Source organism: Sinocyclocheilus anshuiensis, unplaced genomic scaffold, assembly GCF_001515605.1.
Source record: "Sinocyclocheilus anshuiensis isolate Anshui unplaced genomic scaffold, SAMN03320099.WGS_v1.1 scaffold782, whole genome shotgun sequence".
NCBI lineage: Eukaryota > Metazoa > Chordata > Actinopteri > Cypriniformes > Cyprinidae > Sinocyclocheilus > Sinocyclocheilus anshuiensis.
The window spans coordinates 291,222-308,398 of NW_015546111.1; the positions used below are offsets into that span (position 1 = coordinate 291,222).

General features: G+C 36.0%; 3 protein-coding genes across 4 annotated transcripts in view; all 3 read left to right on the top strand.

Moving 5' to 3' along the window:
• The first annotated feature begins 148 nt into the window (after window positions 1–148).
• Window positions 149–2,158, top strand: LOC107700712 (cornifelin-like). Its single transcript, XM_016502457.1, has 4 exons — window positions 149–418; window positions 977–1,142; window positions 1,354–1,490; window positions 1,612–2,158. Exons 2-4 carry the CDS (start codon window positions 1,034–1,036, stop codon window positions 1,708–1,710), a joined length of 345 nt encoding a protein of 114 aa, XP_016357943.1. The 5' UTR covers window positions 149–418; window positions 977–1,033; the 3' UTR covers window positions 1,711–2,158.
• Window positions 2,159–2,168: 10 nt separating this feature from the next.
• LOC107700711 (protein OSCP1-like) lies at window positions 2,169–9,483 on the top strand. 2 transcript variants are annotated; one of them, XM_016502455.1, is made up of 11 exons: window positions 2,169–2,600; window positions 4,490–4,528; window positions 5,036–5,190; window positions 5,532–5,699; window positions 6,051–6,131; window positions 6,296–6,399; window positions 6,954–7,082; window positions 7,318–7,387; window positions 7,618–7,757; window positions 8,719–8,782; window positions 9,011–9,483. In XM_016502455.1, the coding sequence occupies exons 1-11, from the start codon at window positions 2,489–2,491 to the stop codon at window positions 9,128–9,130; spliced, it is 1,182 nt and encodes a 393-aa protein (XP_016357941.1). In that variant the 5' UTR covers window positions 2,169–2,488; the 3' UTR covers window positions 9,131–9,483. The 2 variants fall into 2 exon arrangements, with proteins under 2 accessions (XP_016357941.1, XP_016357942.1); XM_016502456.1 differs by lacking the exon at window positions 4,490–4,528 and having other exon boundaries at window positions 2,176–2,600.
• A 5,011-nt stretch (window positions 9,484–14,494) lies between these two features.
• LOC107700665 (serine/threonine-protein kinase 40-like) overlaps window positions 14,495–17,177 on the top strand; it is a 22,480-nt gene continuing 19,797 nt past the window's right edge. The window contains exons 1-2 of the mRNA XM_016502402.1: window positions 14,495–14,729; window positions 16,394–16,520. Of these exons, the coding sequence (XP_016357888.1) occupies window positions 16,403–16,520 (118 nt within the window). The 5' untranslated portion in view covers window positions 14,495–14,729; window positions 16,394–16,402. The remainder of the gene's footprint in view (window positions 14,730–16,393; window positions 16,521–17,177) is intronic.

The window sequence follows — 17,177 nt, forward strand, 5'->3', positions numbered from 1 at the left end:
AAATCCTTTGATGATATTAGTTTCACATACTCATGAGTTTTGGATTGGCAGCTGATGAAGACCTGTGTTTTATGCAAGACTGATGCATTGTGGTTTTGCGGCTAGTGCAAGTGGTTTGGCTGCTCTCAGTTCCCTGAACTCTGTAATTTTACAAGAAATGCATGACAAATCAGATGAATGATCTGAGGTCAAACTATCAGTCCTTTAGTCATGTGAGATTATATATTGATTGTTAAGAATTTTGGTAGGTCACATTTCCTATTACATCTCAGACCTCCCCCTTTGTGATGTGCTTTGTGTGAAGCTTATATGCGTGAATCGGAAACGTTGCATACGAGAGTAGCAAACGCGGTGTGTTGGTGTCTCAACTTCCTTTTCAGCTGCAAGCCCCAGATCAAGAGGCTCAGAAGAACACGAGGTACTTTTTCGTAGTCTACTATTTTGTTAGTCATTTTTACGAATTTTTTTAAAGATAAAAATACCACTTTCATAGCCTTAATCTCAAAGCTGTTAGTTTCTTATGTTGTTATCAGCCATATTTATTTAATTGTTACATGTTGGTGGGATATGGACTATAAAAATCTGTTAAAATAACCAGAGTAATTAGGTCTGGTCTGGATTTATTTGTTTTTCATAGACAAAAACCTATTTTTACATATCAAAATATGTATGGGAATGTAAAATATTCTGTCCTGCAAGACAAATTTTTAAAGGGATAGTTCACCCAAAAATGTATTTATTTACTAACCTTCATGTACAGTACAAATTTTGAATGAAATGTGGGAGAGTAAATTATGACAATTTTAATTTTGGGGTTAACTATTCCTTTATGACACAAAACATCCAAAACGCAGCATGGAAAATATTATGAAATAAATCTTTTCTTTCTAAAATGGTGATTAAATGGTAGTTTGGAAGAGTAATTTTTGTGTAACAATTGACAGATATGCATTTGTCACTCTTACAACTCATCTAGGGAGGAAACCTCTCGAGCCATATTCTCATTTTTGCTGGACTACTCATTTTGACTGACATGTCAAACCCAGTCATCACTCAGCCCGGTGCTGGATCGTATGGTACAAATGTGCAGACTGGAGAGTGGAGCACTGGTCTTTGTTCTTGCTGCAGTGACCTACTTGTCTGTAAGTCTGAGAGCAGTCAACAAATCATCTGAATATGCAACCTGAACGTCAAAGATACCATTTTATTGGCACATTTTAGCTGTGGTTTAATATTTAGCCAAGGAGGATTCATAATGTTAGTCAGTTTACTGCTTTTATCAGTGGCAGAGGCACGTCGTCAACATAAAATGCATGATCTTTTAGCAATTTTCTGCATTCTTCCATTGTCTAGGTGCTCTTGGCTGCATCTGTCCAATAGCTCTCAGCTGTTACACAGCAAACAAATATGGTGAGAATGTATGTCTAGCATGTGTACCTGGAGGAATGGCTGCAATGAGGACACACATGCGACTGACCTATGGAATACAGGTAATGTATACTACAAATTAAGGACTGGATTTCCCATATTGCATATTTAAGAATTATTATCCATTGCTGACTCCACTTGTTTTGTACATATTATACAACGTCTTTCTTTTTGTCCCTGCAGGGCACAATATGCAATGATGCTTTGATGACCTGTTGCTGTGGAATATTTGAAACATGTCGAATGGCCAGAGAAATTCGTATCAGGAATGGAGAGACCTAGTTGATGTCTTTACTAATTTCAGTCTTAAGATTCTTTTATAATTTTATAATTTTAAAAAGCATTCAGATTTATTGAAATCAACATTTCTTAATATTCTCTCGATTATTAAAGGCAGGAGAATTAAAACCAGGATTGCATTTATAAACATACATTCTTTGGAAATAAAAAAGCCTGACCAATACTGTTTACTTAGTCAACAAAGTAAAGAGTGTTGCATTATTGCAGCTTAAAAGTCTTGAATTTGTGTTAATTCTTGCAATATGCTAACAATTTTGCTGTAATGCTCAAAATGTGCCAATCTGCAGCATTAATATGTTACTGTACAGGAGCTGTGTGTCATATATAACAATCACACAAACACAGTACAAGTGGAATTATGAATTCATACACCTAATCATTATAAAATAAACCAACAAAACACATCTTTTCACGCTGTTTACTGTTTTAACTCGCTTGCTGTTGATTCTAATTATTTATTTTGTTTTGTTTCACAAACGACCATACAAATTATGTAACTACTTTCACGTCAACACGTAAAATATATAATCGTACAAATGTTGGTTGCGTTAACGTTACCTGATTTTCATGGCGAGACGTATTGCATCATCGTAGCGCAGCAGTACGAGCGCCTCTGATTGGCTGTTGTTGGCGGTGACCTGGCAACCGAGAGAGAGCTTACAGACGCTTATTTATTCCGCAGGATCTTCAGAGAGCGCAGATCGCCTCTTTTTGTGATTGCGTACCGATACTAGCTGCTCTTCATCCATCTCCAGAGAGGATGTCGACGCGAACCCTGCCTCTGCTCTTCATTAATCTGGGTGGAGAAATGCTCTACATCCTGGATCAGCGCCTGCGGGCTCAGAATATCCCAGTAGATAAAGCGAAGAAAGGTAGATGGCAGCTAATATACCTGGGAGTTGATGAAGCAAGTCGTTTAATCCTTGTATTTATGATCATGGTTTATGATCTTTCTAAAGAAGCAGTTGGTTCTTCTGCTGTTGCTGTGCATAATTAGCCAGTTAGCCTGTGTGTGTGAATGCAGTGATCCAGTGGCCCAGCTCAGTGACAGCCTTATGCAGGAAACATGACATTTTTGCAATGTTATGTCATTCTTTGTAGACAACATTACTACAGGCAGAAACATAGTTTTTTCATGCCCTGGTCAATTTTGAGATTTTGGGCTATTTGGCTTTTCGTAATGGGTCGTTTCAGACTAGTGTAAGGAAAACATCCAAAAACACTTTAAAATGTTTATTTTAGTACACTTTATCTATTTCCATCTGTAGATTTCAATTAAAATACATATTTTTAAAGGACGTTTTCTCAAACTGAGTTTTTTCTTATGCACTTATCCAGATATCTCTGTAGTTACATACTTGCACATCTACAGGTGCATCTCAATAAATTAGAATGTCGTGCAAAAGTTCATTTATTTCAGTAATTCAACTCAAATTGTGAAACTCGTGTATTAAATAAATGAATTGCACACAGACTGAAGCTTTTCCACAACATTCTAATTTATTGAGATGCACCTGTATATTCTGAAAGCTTTGACAGCAGGGTTTGTTCATAAATCATTTGCCTCGTTTTATGCAATATTTTATTCCTAAAACATGGTCAAAATGTCTTTCTTTCTGGCTGTTGACAGTATTTTCTGATTTATGGAGTTCTAAAAACCTTTGACTTTAATAGGTTAACAAAATGAAGTAGTAATGTTGGACCCAGCTTTATCTAATGTTCAGATTTGTTCTGGAAATGTATGCAAATTAGTAAATTTTTAATTAGATAATGCCTCATTTTCACATTTAAACACAACATTTAAAAAAAACTTGTAACAAAAAATATTAGCAATTCTTAATGTCATCAATCACCTGAGGAAGTATGGTGGTATTTATTAGTTAATTGTCTTGCCTTAAATGTATATATATTTTTTTATTTTAATTATGCGATAGATTGTCCATAGAGTGCCCCCCTAAAAATATTAATGTCACAGAAATAAAATATAATAAGTTACAAATAAAGCAAAAGCACACTTTTCTAACAAAACATTTTACAACAATTATTTTGTGGCTTTAAATAATAATAAAAAATATTATTCAAAATACACTGAGAAAAAAAAATTCATCCATTAATTTTGTTAACCCTAAAACACAACCCACTGCAGTACAAAATTCAAAACACACACACACACACACACACACACAAATCAATACATAAAATTCCTTCATAGTAATACAGTACATTGATCCATATATTTATGGATTTTTTTAGAATGTCCTGTCAAAATACAATAGATATACTATGTCCAAATATTTTGAGGGCCACTATATATTAATATCTAAAAATCAAGAATGTTCCCAAGAAGTTTTGACCATGGAGGTTGTCAGTACATTCAAACCTTGTAGTTTATAAAAACTGGCATGTCAAATGGACAGTGCATGTTCAAGTTACTTCTGTTGCTGGCAACACTGTGGTTCAATTACATTTGCTTAACAGCTTGTCAGTATCATGGTTTCCTGTCTAATATACGTGCCTGTATCAGGGTTTCCTGTGTCTTTTTTGCATTCTGAAATATTCTTAATGAACTTAACTTTGCAGTTATGCCAACATCATACTTTGGTATCCGATGCCACAGAGGTCAAAAAACAGAATATGTTGCTTGTTGCTTGCAGATGTGATGTATATACAGTACATGTAGCTTATACTGTACCTGCTCTTTAGTTAACTTCCTCCAAGGAACATTTTAAATAATGTCCTTTTTGATTTACAATATTTGTAGCAACTGTAGCAGATTGGCTAGAGGAGGACAGAAAAAGAGGTATTGTTAACATTCTGCTTGCTTTGCTGCTGGCCGTAGAGCAAAGTAGCATGCGTGTGCACATGCCAGCTCTCATAGGTTCTCGCTGTGTAGAGGGAGTTGGGGTTTCTGTGCTATTTTAATTGTAATTTTACATTTTTAATGTTTTTGTGTGAAAGAAAAAAAAAGTACTATTGTACAATAAGAACCCCAAAGATTCAAAAAGCTTGTACAGTTATTTTGTAGTACTGAGATATAAATGAAATCCTCCATATGGCAGTATATGTTTCTAGCACTTGTGTTTTCCTCAGTCAACATTTGATTACGGTTTCCAGCCTGCTTCTCTGTGAAAACATCTGCCAAGACAATAAAGCTTGGTTTGTAACTACATTTTGATTTATGATATTTTTGTTTATCAATCTTTCTTGGCAAACCAGCTTTCTACAGTACAGACTGCATTCTGCTTGCTTGGTTTTCAGCTTCATGTTTCATCACTGCAACTCTTTCTGTGTGTTTGTGTTGTGATAGTTATGAATGATATCATTACCACCATGTTCAATAAGAAGTTCCTGGATGAGCTGTTCAAACCACAGGAGCTGTACTCCAAGAAGGCCCTGAGGACAGTGTTCGACCGACTGGCTCATGCCTCCATCATGAGACTCAACCAAGCTAGTATGGACAAGGTGAGGACTAATGTCAAGGATGCATTGTCATTTTCTTGAATTAATTGTTTGCAAATCTTTTAGTGCGATCCTTGCACATTTTTCTAGTGAGATCTTTTTACAAATGTCTCTTTCTACACCTTCTTATGAATCAGTTTTTTTCTTTACTTTTGAAATGTGCCAAAGTAACTTCTGTTCACTGAAATTATTGTATTTTGAGCTTTGCTTTAAAATTCTCTTTAAATATTATTGTGTTATAACAAGCAAAATAGTGTTGAATGGCTCCCTCTGGTGTGCAATATGATGAAATATGTAATGGCTTCTTTATTTGAGCACTCATATTGTGCTCTTTTTATGCACAGCTCTATGATTTGATGACCATGGCATTCAAGTATCAAGTCCTGCTGTGTCCTCGCCCTAAAGACATCCTCCTTGTGTCCTTCAACCATATGGATGCCATCAGGGACTTTGTGAAAGACGCTCCCAGCATCCTCAGCCAAGTGGATGAAACAAACAAGCAACTCATAGAGGTAGCAGGGTCTCTGTGTAAAGGCAGTACTTCTCAGAATTATACATTTTCAGGTTATTTTCAGTTATTAAATATATATATATTTTTCATTGTCAATAACTGTTCATTTTAATATATATGTTATTTTATAGTGTATTGTTTATATTTATATTATATAATTAATATTATTATATGTTTCCATTGATAGGAATATATGAATTATATATGATAATATTATTATTTAATATTTTAACATTATATGTTAATTTTATGTTACATGTTTAATATTATTATTAAGCAATTATTTTACTATCATCAGCTCCACTCTGATTTTGGCTTTGAAAGTGTCTTATCTTTTGCTTGTAACTCCTAGATATATACCCCTTTATCTGGTGGAGAGTTTCAACTAATTAGACAAACACTCCTCATCTTCTTTCAAGATATGCATATTAGAGTAAGTCTTTTCTTTATTTTGACATGTACTTTAATACAGAATTCTCAATAAAAACTAATTCATTAAAAGTCCAGTAATACTGGTCATTTTCATGAAGGTGAAGAAAATAATAATTTTGACAACGCTAACATACATTTAAATATGATATGAATCTTGTTTTTTAGGTATCAATTTTCCTGAAAGACAAAGTACAGAACTCCAATGGGCGATTTGTTCTCCCCACATCAGGCCCTGTTCCGTATGGGACGCACATCCCAGGACTCATAAGGTTAGCAGGATCGGATTCTGCTTCTGTTCCTGGAGTTAATGCAGCAAAAACACATTTTTCAAGTATTGATGTGACTACAGTAGAGCATTTAAAAGGCTGAGAATGGCAGGATTTGATTTAAATGTTAGAAATAAATAGCCTCTAAATTTATAGCTGAAATTGTGCATACGTTTGCTCTGAAATCACCTCCTTCATTTAGAACTGACAGAGTCTGACGGTAAGGGTTTAGAGTTAATTGCATTATCAAGACACTTGGACATTTTCTAAATATAGCAGGGTCTGTTCTTAGACTGTGACAGAAAGCAGTAATTTTAATAGAGGTTAGTTGTAGTTGACATATAAGATGTCCATGAACTATTTTTTATCAACATCACGATTTAGATTTAAAATTTGTATATGTATTCTGTAATTGGTCAGCATTTATTTTCTTTTAAATACATTTTAAAAGTACAAATATTGCATCTCACAATCAATTAACATAAGGTCATAAAACTTCATGTATAATAATTATTAATGTTTTCTATGTTGTTAATCTTTTTTTTTTTAATTCCCAGGATGTTCAGCTGTAGTGGTGAGGAGGTGAGAAGGATGCAGTTCCGGGACGGTGGCAATTACAGCGCCGCTCTCCGTGAGGGTGCTTTTGAAATGTATGGTGATCGAGTAATCAAACTGGGTACAAACATGTGAGCATCAACCACTTTATAATAACACTCGCTTCTACTAATATTCAATAGTGGAATCATATGACTCACACCTTCTGTGTATCTTTAGATACCGGGGTGTAATTCATCATGTGTTAAGTTTTATCTGCTGCAAAACGCATCTCTAATTATTATGTGAATAATTTGGCTGTAAACCTGAGCCAGGTAGCCTTTCACTGGAGCATCAGCTGTACAATTGTCCTATTTGTTCTTTCAGGTACAGTGTGAGCCGCCCTGTTGAGACACACATGTCTGGAACCTCCAAAATCTCCTCACAGCACACCAAGGTAGGATTACGAAATTAATTATACTTTGTTTGTTTTTATTTATTTATTTTTTTTATCTAGTTGACATTGATAAATTGTATCCTTTTCACATATGCAGGTCTCTTTCAAAATATTTTGATATGTTGGTTCATTAAATAGATCATAAAAACTTATGGTTAAAAAAATGAATGAAATGTGTAATGCTGATGTAATTAGCATGCATATTTTACAAAACTCATGCACTTCTGAAGGTCAACACAACTCTGAATCCTTTGGCAAAAGAAGAGCTGAACCTGCTTGCTAGACTAATGGGAGGTCTGGAGGTGCAGAAATCAACTAATACTGACTCTGGCTTCCGTGTGAACCTTTTTGCCACTGACGAGGAGGAAGAGTGAGTCTTTATTTGAGTTTTGAGACGTTTTTCTAAAGTCAAAATAGAATCTGACTAGACTCACTAATAGATTTAAGGCTGCGTCTCATTGGAACAAGGTGTGGTATTTCATTTCAAAATAAAAGCAAAATTATGCCATTTGAGTAATATGTTTAGACATTCTTAATATTCTCAGTAATGATTCTCATAACTGTAATACAGTGATTTGTTTTTTATTACATTGTTTCAGCATTGTATATATTACCGTTTGGGTAAGACTTCTTTCTTTCTTTTTAATTAATACTTTTTTTTCAACATGGATGCATTAAATTGGTCAAAAGTGACAGCAAAGACATTTATAACGATAAAAGATTTATATTCAAATAAATGATGTTCTTTTAAATTTCTATTCATCAAAGAATACTAAAAATGTATCACGGTTTCCACAAAAATATTTAGCAACACAGCTGTTTTCAATATTGATAATAATAAGAAATGTTTCTTGAGCTGCAAATCAGCATATTAGAATGACTGCTGAAAATTCAGAAATAAACTGCATTGTAAAATATATTAAAATTGAAAACACTTATTTTAAATTGTAATAATATTTAGCAATATTAATATTTTATTGTATTTTTGATCAAATAAATGCATACTTGGTCAGAATAAGAGACATGTTTTTTTAAACATTCTATGATCTTAAAAATCTTAATTATTCCAAACTTTTGACCAACGGTGTCTATATGCAGTTTAATATATGTGTGTATGTATATATAAAAAATTAGCTTTTAAAACATTTTCTTTATGTAAAATATAATGGATTACTTTTTTATTGTGGAGTAAAATGTGACCCTGCCATGTTCTTGACAGGTTCTGTGAGTCAAACATCACTGTATGTGCAGCTTGACATATCAGTGAAATGGATGCTGTTAATTTTGCATGAGATTTCATACAAATACTGAAATACAGCTTATCCCTACAGGGAAGCTTTAATATCAAGACCGGATGAGCTTTCCTATGAAGTTATTAATATCCAGGCAACAAAGGTAAGGCTAAATGTTTGTATGCTTGTACAGTAATACACTTGTGCTGTTTGATCCTTGGCCTCAGAAAACATTGTAATGCCTGATTACCAGTGATCCTCCCACACTGAGACAAAGCTCTCAGCTTGTCTAATTGGTTTTTGACAGGCTAAAGATTTCCAGCCTTAGGTTAACTTTAAACTACCGGAGGACCATGGGAGTAACAACACACCTCTGACTGGTTCATTTCAGGACAAACAGACCAATGCAGAGCTGGCTAAGATCATGGGGGAGTTTGGAGAGACGGGAGAACCCGCCCCCAGTTCCAGCAGCAAGGGTGATGACCTCCTGGCCATGATGGATGGACTGTGACTTTAACTTGATGTTCCCTTTGAGTGAGCAGAGTGACTGAGCTGTTAAGCAGGATAAAGTGCTACAATGTCTTACTCCGCAAAGAGGCCTTTTGTCTGGAGCTACAGTGACAACCGTATATATTTAGAACGACAGCTAAGCTCAATGAGAAATTCTCTCTTTGAGAATTTCACACAATTTTTGTCTCCTGCCACCCACCGAATGTGAGAAATGCAAATAGCAGGTGTAGAAATGTAATATGCGTCTTGCTGTGGGACCATATTCACTTTTTCATATCCGTTCCGTTAAGTTAGTTTGGACCTACTGAGGCGGCACAGTCCATATCATCACATGGTTTGATATCAGTCTTCACAGAAACGTCTGCGAGGCTTAGAATGACTGCTGAAAATTCAGAAATAAACTGCATTGTAAAATATATTAAAATTGAAAACACTTATTTTAAATTGTAATAATATTTAGCAATATTAATATTTTATTGTATTTTTGATCAAATAAATGCATACTTGGTCAGAATAAGAGACATGTTTTTTTAAACATTCTATGATCTTAAAAATCTTAATTATTCCAAACTTTTGACCAACGGTGTCTATATGCAGTTTAATATATGTGTGTATGTATATATAAAAAATTAGCTTTTAAAACATTTTCTTTATGTAAAATATAATGGATTACTTTTTTATTGTGGAGTAAAATGTGACCCTGCCATGTTCTTGACAGGTTCTGTGAGTCAAACATCACTGTATGTGCAGCTTGACATATCAGTGAAATGGATGCTGTTAATTTTGCATGAGATTTCATACAAATACTGAAATACAGCTTATCCCTACAGGGAAGCTTTAATATCAAGACCGGATGAGCTTTCCTATGAAGTTATTAATATCCAGGCAACAAAGGTAAGGCTAAATGTTTGTATGCTTGTACAGTAATACACTTGTGCTGTTTGATCCTTGGCCTCAGAAAACATTGTAATGCCTGATTACCAGTGATCCTCCCACACTGAGACAAAGCTCTCAGCTTGTCTAATTGGTTTTTGACAGGCTAAAGATTTCCAGCCTTAGGTTAACTTTAAACTACCGGAGGACCATGGGAGTAACAACACACCTCTGACTGGTTCATTTCAGGACAAACAGACCAATGCAGAGCTGGCTAAGATCATGGGGGAGTTTGGAGAGACGGGAGAACCCGCCCCCAGTTCCAGCAGCAAGGGTGATGACCTCCTGGCCATGATGGATGGACTGTGACTTTAACTTGATGTTCCCTTTGAGTGAGCAGAGTGACTGAGCTGTTAAGCAGGATAAAGTGCTACAATGTCTTACTCCGCAAAGAGGCCTTTTGTCTGGAGCTACAGTGACAACCGTATATATTTAGAACGACAGCTAAGCTCAATGAGAAATTCTCTCTTTGAGAATTTCACACAATTTTTGTCTCCTGCCACCCACCGAATGTGAGAAATGCAAATAGCAGGTGTAGAAATGTAATATGCGTCTTGCTGTGGGACCATATTCACTTTTTCATATCCGTTCCGTTAAGTTAGTTTGGACCTACTGAGGCGGCACAGTCCATATCATCACATGGTTTGATATCAGTCTTCACAGAAACGTCTGCGAGGCTTTGATGTCACAGGCACTTCTGTGACATTTAGATCAGTGGACAGAATAAAATGCCTTTTCTGGACTGTCTTAGTTGTCTAAGAGGACAATCCGTGCACATGGAATTCATTTAAATCTGTTTGATGTGCAACCAAGAGGTGCAGGATATGCATTCACACAACAAGCGCTGATTAAGACAGGGTAATAGAGGAAACCGAAGTGCACTTGCTGTAAATATTTAGTGCAGATCCTAAAACTGGTTTACAGGAATCCCCAGGACAATTGGTGTGTGTATGTTTTTGTCTTTATTTAAAGGGAGTGCAACAAAGTCAGGTATTTCAAACTCAAGAAATTAAAATGTCTTAGAGTGTGCAATTGCTGCATTATGTAATGGGGCAATGTATACATGAAACCACCTTCCATGGAAAGAAAGCAATGCAATATGTATGGTGGATGAAATTGTTTATTTTTCATAACCATAATAGAGCTTATTTATTGAGGTTAATGTACTGAATGTTCATTTGTGTCTGTTTACTGTTTCATTATATTGAAATAGATCTGAATGTGAAATAAACTTTTTGAAAATAATGACTTGTCAATATACCAAAGGTTCATGTTTGTTTTTAAATAATACTTTCTTGTAATAGTTCACACAAAAATGAAAATGTACTCACCCTCAGGCCATCCGACATGTAGATGAGTTTCTTTACTGATACAGTTTTTGAGAAATTTAGCATTACATCACTTTCTCACCAATGGTTGAGTGGGTGCCGTCAGAATGAGAGTCCAAACAGCTGATAAAAACATCACAATAATCCACATGACTTCAGGCCATCAATTAATGTCTTGTGAAGTGAAAAATAAAAACATCACATTAATTCACAAATAATCCACCAATTCCAGGCCATCAATTAATGTCTTGTGAAGTGAAAAGCTGTGTTTTTAAGAAACAAATCCATCACTAAGGCATTTTAACTTTAAACCGTCGCTTCTGACCAAAATATGAGTCCACAATCCATAATTATAAACGCTAATAAACAGTGTTTCATTTGTGCATATTTCTCTTCTTGTTTCAAACAAGACTAAAGAAATAGGCCTATTATAGATAGACGACTCGTATTTGAGCTGGAAGCAAGTTAAAAAGTGATGGATTTGTTTCTTACGAACATGCAGTTTTTCACTTAACAATTTAATTGATGGACGTGTGAATTACTTGTGGATTATTGTGATGTTTATATCAGATGTTTCGATGTTTCAAATCTGTTTCAAAGAAGAAACAAACTCCATCTCGGATAGCCTGAGGTGAGTAAATTTGAAGGGAATTTAAATTTTTGGCTGAACTATTCCTCTTAGGTAAACATAAGAATGAAAAGCATTAAACTTTAAACGTTCATAAATTAAAAGATGAAGTCACACAAAATCAAATTTAGTGATTCTTTGTGAACACTATGGCGCAATGGAATAATGCAGCATTGTTGACATTTTAAGAACAAAAAGATTTCCTTGGTTAACACAAATGTAATGTTTTTTTTTTTTGCAAAGGAACGCATATAGAAATAACTCAGTAGTCACTAAGAAGTAGTCACTTTGTTGTAACCTTGTGACGTTTGATACGCTATAGTTTTAGTGTATAAATTTTAACATTTTGAACACCCAGCACAGAATTTTGTAAGAAATCTGACTGTGGTTTTATGTGAAGGGAATATAAACTTTATGAAAAGAAGCTCCTGTTGTTGCATTTTCCCCCTAACTCTCCAAGTTTCTCCAAGTGCTGCTTAAGCACTTGATCTGTTATGACTTTTTCAGACAAGCAATACTGAAAACCCCTGTGTTCATTTGAATAGTCGTGGGAGACAAATTTCTCACCCACACAGTTATGAATGAATCGCTGTCACAGTTGTTCCTCCATGGGAAAAAGCTTCTAATATTCACTACCTGTGCTTTTTTTGACTCCCACAGCACAAAATATTTTGACATGATGTGACTGTGCACTGCTGCTGCATTTGTGGGACACTTGATCTTTCAGGACATCATGAATATTATTAAAAACAACAACAACAAAAACACATTTATTTATTTTCATTCAAGTCATGTCACATATACACTGCAAAAAAAAACAGAAAACTATTTGCACTCAGAAATTCTTGATAAATCTGTAAATAATATTAAAATAAAACAAATTATATTAATTTGACACATTTTATTATAACCTCATTTTTATATTTTAAATATATTGTTATTTATAACCCTTATTCCAAGAACAAGAGATGGTTATTTGAAGGAAAGGAAAGAAATAGAGGAAATGAGACAGACTATAAATGCTAAGTCCAGATGTTATAGTAAGGTGTGTGCTCGTGAAAATGTCCTTGCAGTCTTTTTCAAATCCACTACTTCTTTATCAGACATGGGCACTAGTAATGTATGATTCACAGTTTCCACCCCACACACCGTGGGTTGTCCAATGTTTAGCCACAGGCTTATAAAAGTGTTTCATGTGGTTTAAGGCAAAGGCCATGCTGAGTCAAGACAGGAAGACAGCACAGCCTTAAATCAGTTACTGCCCTTTAAAACACTGTTTGACATGCGGCTCTGCACCAGCCCACTGAATTGAAACTTGCTGTTGTGGGTGAAGCTGGTTAGTTTTGGGGGATCTAAAATTGGATACATTCTCGAGGGTCTTGTGCATGCAAGAAACCCCAGAATTTTACTGTACTCGCATGAATAGAGGTAGATTATTGTTTATCTATTTATTTACCCTTTAGCCTTGGGTGTAATCCATGTGTCATGTTTATTTCACCTGGCACTGATTCTTGAGACACGTCTCACAGCTTTATCTGCAGTTTCTTAAAGTACCAACATTTACACTATTAAATTAGTGAAAGATTATTTCTTAACACAAATGCAACATATTTGATTGATTTTCTTTATTGTAGCAAAATGAAGACATATAGCCTATTATGACTCATAACCTTTAAACCCACCTGTCCTCTGTTAATAACTCAGAACTTTAATATTATACTAATACACATGCATATTTAAAGAAACATTACTGTGATGGAGCTGAAAAAAATTTGGTGTCAAAACAATTTTCACTTAAATTGCTAGTAAAGTTCACAAATAATTACAAAGAAGCAGCAAGTAACATTGAATTAAAAATGTAATTTTGAAGTAGAACTGCAATAATCTGTTTTATTTGCAACGTTGAAAAATCTTTTTTACAATGTAAACGCATTAATTCAATGAGTGAATACTACATTTCTAAATATTTATAATAAATATTGACACATTATTTAGTTTCTGGCAGCTGTTGAGCCATATTGTGTGATGATAAGCAAAAACAAACATGTGAGGAATGGAAAAGGCTGGAGTTTGCACAAAAATGTGTTGTAAAACTCTTCAGATTAGTCCAAAATAATTTCTTACATAAACTTTTTTTTTATTTTTTGGTCTTGTTTTGTTCCAGTACTCAAGAATAAATGTACCTATCGAGTTTTGTTAGTACTGCTTAATTAGAGTCAGTTTTTATTTCTTAATTACGTTTATGCCAATTGATTTCCATCGTAAAAAAGAAGAAACTCTTCTTCTTCTTAACAAAACTGCACATTTATCAAAATGTAAAAAAAGTTATGCAGTAGTAGTCTACTCTACTGCTCATTTACATAGTGCGTACGTTTATCATTCCACACTAAGCGAAGAATGCCAATCTCAAGAACGCACGTAAAGGTGCGGGAACATCAAACAACATTTTCTATTGGCCGCGCCGATCCGTCACTCATAGCATGTGCGTCATTTCCGTTGTCAGGTGGTGCTGCTATGGAAAGATGTGATCAGTTGTCCTAAGAAGGCTTTTCCCTCAAAACCCCTGTCGGTAATCGTGAAATTTCTCCAGTTCGCTTGAAACAAACCGCTTCGCGGTGGAGTGTAAATGTCGGTGCAGCCCTGGTGAACATTTAATCGGCCCGAAATGAGTGGGAATTAGTGTACGACAGAGGATTCCCTCGGCGGTTTTGGTAAGTTGTTAAATGGCCCGTCGGTCGACTGAGGAGATTTTCACAGTCCGTTAAAGGGACACGGTGAACTCTTTGGCTTTCTGGGCTTTAATTTCGGCTTGAAATTAAAATAAACGCGCTGTTGCAACGATTAAGTTGTCGTCTTTTTTTTCAATATGTTGCGATATAGAATATATAAGCAAGAATACAAAGTAAAATAAGCAAGTTTCGCTTGCATTTGCTAGACGACTCGATTAGGCTCGTTGTATTAATAAGAGCGCGAACTTTTCTTACACACGCGTATTTAAGTAATATATATTAGTGATTATTGTGATAATTTTACTTGTAGCTGGTTGACAGCGTTCGTCGGTGTACGCCGTGTACTCTGTTGACATCACATTGCAGTGCTCCTGTCTCTATTCCCTCTGCTGTCATTTTAACTATAAATGGAAGCATTAGTCACTTGTTTTTACACACCAAAAATCTTAGACATCCAAATATCAAACAAAACGTGTGCAAAAACGCGCATCTGATACGGGTTGCATCAAGCTGCCAGTCGGTGCTCGGAGGTTGCCAGGTTCTCAAATTTGCGTGCAGTGACAGCTAGTATATTTAGATCTAATAAAATATTAAAATGTTCTGCTACTGGGTGGTTCAGAGCGTTTAAATCATGCAGGTATGATATTTCGCTTCTCTGATGACTGTGGTGTGTGTATAATGCCATAAAATGACCACACTGACTGCATCCATTCAGTCTGAAGAATGCAAATTGAGTAATCCTTATGTGAGTAATCCTTCATATAAATCGATTTCATCATCAGCATGTTGTTGTTAAAGGGATGGTTCGCCAAAAAACGACGGTTTGGTCATCAGTTAATTATGTTTTTAAAAACCTATTTAATTTTCATTAGTTCAATGGAAAACAAAAGATGATGTTAGTATTAGAGATTAGCAGCCTTGGTCACCATTCACTTTCATAGCAAGGTTCTCTCTCTCGCTCTCTCTCTCTCTCTCTCTCTCTCTCAATACAGAGGAAGTGAATGCTGACTGACACCGTCTAGCATCTTCTTTTCTGTTCCACAGAAAAACGTCATGCTTGATTCAAGATATGTGAAACTTACTGTTAGTGAGAGAATTTAAACTGCATTCAGGTCTGGCATGACCTAAAATTATTACAGATGGTTTAAAACCAACCATGGAGTCTTTCGTTTCCTTTGAGGTTGCAGGTCGCATTCTCAGTCTTGGTTGAGCCAATGCACCGACATGGTCTTTGCAACAAGCCGTGGTGCTTTAAAGATGTCAGATCTCCAATAATGCATGTCAAAAGGGTTGATGAGAAAGCAATCACGTCTCTCACCGCCGTCTGTCACATTGTCAACAGTCTGGGTCCAGAAAGACAAAAAGCTGTAAACGTGTGAAATGATCTGCGATAACTGCCAACTGTACCCCCTCCTACGTCCTCGAGTCAAGCTGTGTGGTCTGTTGCAGAATTACATTTCAATGTCTGTTTCATTCAAAATTACTATGCGACCAAGCTTATAGCTTAAATGTGAATTACAACTGTCTGTAATTCAATTGCTTTGTTTGAATGCGCTTTTTAGATTTTAGTCAAAGTCACATCTGTCTGGTTGCATGTAAGGTTGTTTTATCAATCGAGTATTGACACTTTCTCAACCCTTTTTCAGATCTGCAGAATGTCTAAACGCCGTGCTTCGGACAGAGGGGCCGGAGAGTCTTCCGGCAGACCCAGCAAGCAACTTTGTCCTGGGATATCTGGCAACAATGCTAAAAGAGCCGGTCCCTTTGTTTTAGGTAAGCTGCCTAGGGTAATACAAGTGAACCTTCAACACTAGCCCTACGTTTTTGTGTTTCAATGCAGGCGAGAGGAGGAGGAGGAGGTATAGGCTCCGTTCTGAGGCCTCTGTTTGAAAAGAATTGCAGGAATGTTTTAGATTGACAGCTTCACTTCTGAATCTGCAGGTCTTTGCCTGTATGCCACTATCACACTGCCATCTTACCTTTGAAATGCATCCGTCACAGTTGGAAATAGCAGTGTGACGTGGTAGTGCAGGGTCCTGTGATAAGAGTGTTTATTGGCGCTTTTCCACTGCGTGGTACGACTCGGCTCGGTACGGCTCAGTACGGTACGGCACGGCTCGGTTCGGCTCGGTTTGCTTTTCCACTGCAGTTTAGTATCGCTTTAGAGTTGGCGGGATTATTCACATGTCATTATAGTTGCGCCGCCTCTACTGCCGCGACTCCTAAAAAACTTTTTCATTCCGCGTCGCCCCATCAAGCTCTCACTGGATCCGCTCCTCTGCTATCAACGAGAGCAACGTCTGTACTTCCTCAGCAGGGGGAACAGCCACTTTTTGGTTGTTAAAAAAAGGTGCGCTCGTTCAAAACAGTTGCATTCAACCCTTCGCTGGCTGTGCTGATTTAAATCTAGCGGTTCTTTTGTGTTTGTGT

Bases quoted from the DNA above. Each gene is read 5' to 3' on its own strand.
- LOC107700712 (XM_016502457.1), top strand. From the start codon at position 1,034: ATGTCAAACCCAGTCATCACTCAGCCCGGTGCTGGATCGTATGGTACA. The intron at 1,143-1,353 runs GTAAGTCTGAGA...TCCATTGTCTAG, and splicing joins CTGCAGTGACCTACTTGTCT to GTGCTCTTGGCTGCATCTGT. The intron at 1,491-1,611 runs GTAATGTATACT...TTGTCCCTGCAG, and splicing joins GACTGACCTATGGAATACAG to GGCACAATATGCAATGATGC.
- LOC107700711 (XM_016502455.1), top strand. From the start codon at position 2,489: ATGTCGACGCGAACCCTGCCTCTGCTCTTCATTAATCTGGGTGGAGAA. The intron at 6,132-6,295 runs GTAAGTCTTTTC...CTTGTTTTTTAG, and splicing joins TTCAAGATATGCATATTAGA to GTATCAATTTTCCTGAAAGA. The intron at 7,758-8,718 runs GTGAGTCTTTAT...TTATCCCTACAG, and splicing joins GCCACTGACGAGGAGGAAGA to GGAAGCTTTAATATCAAGAC.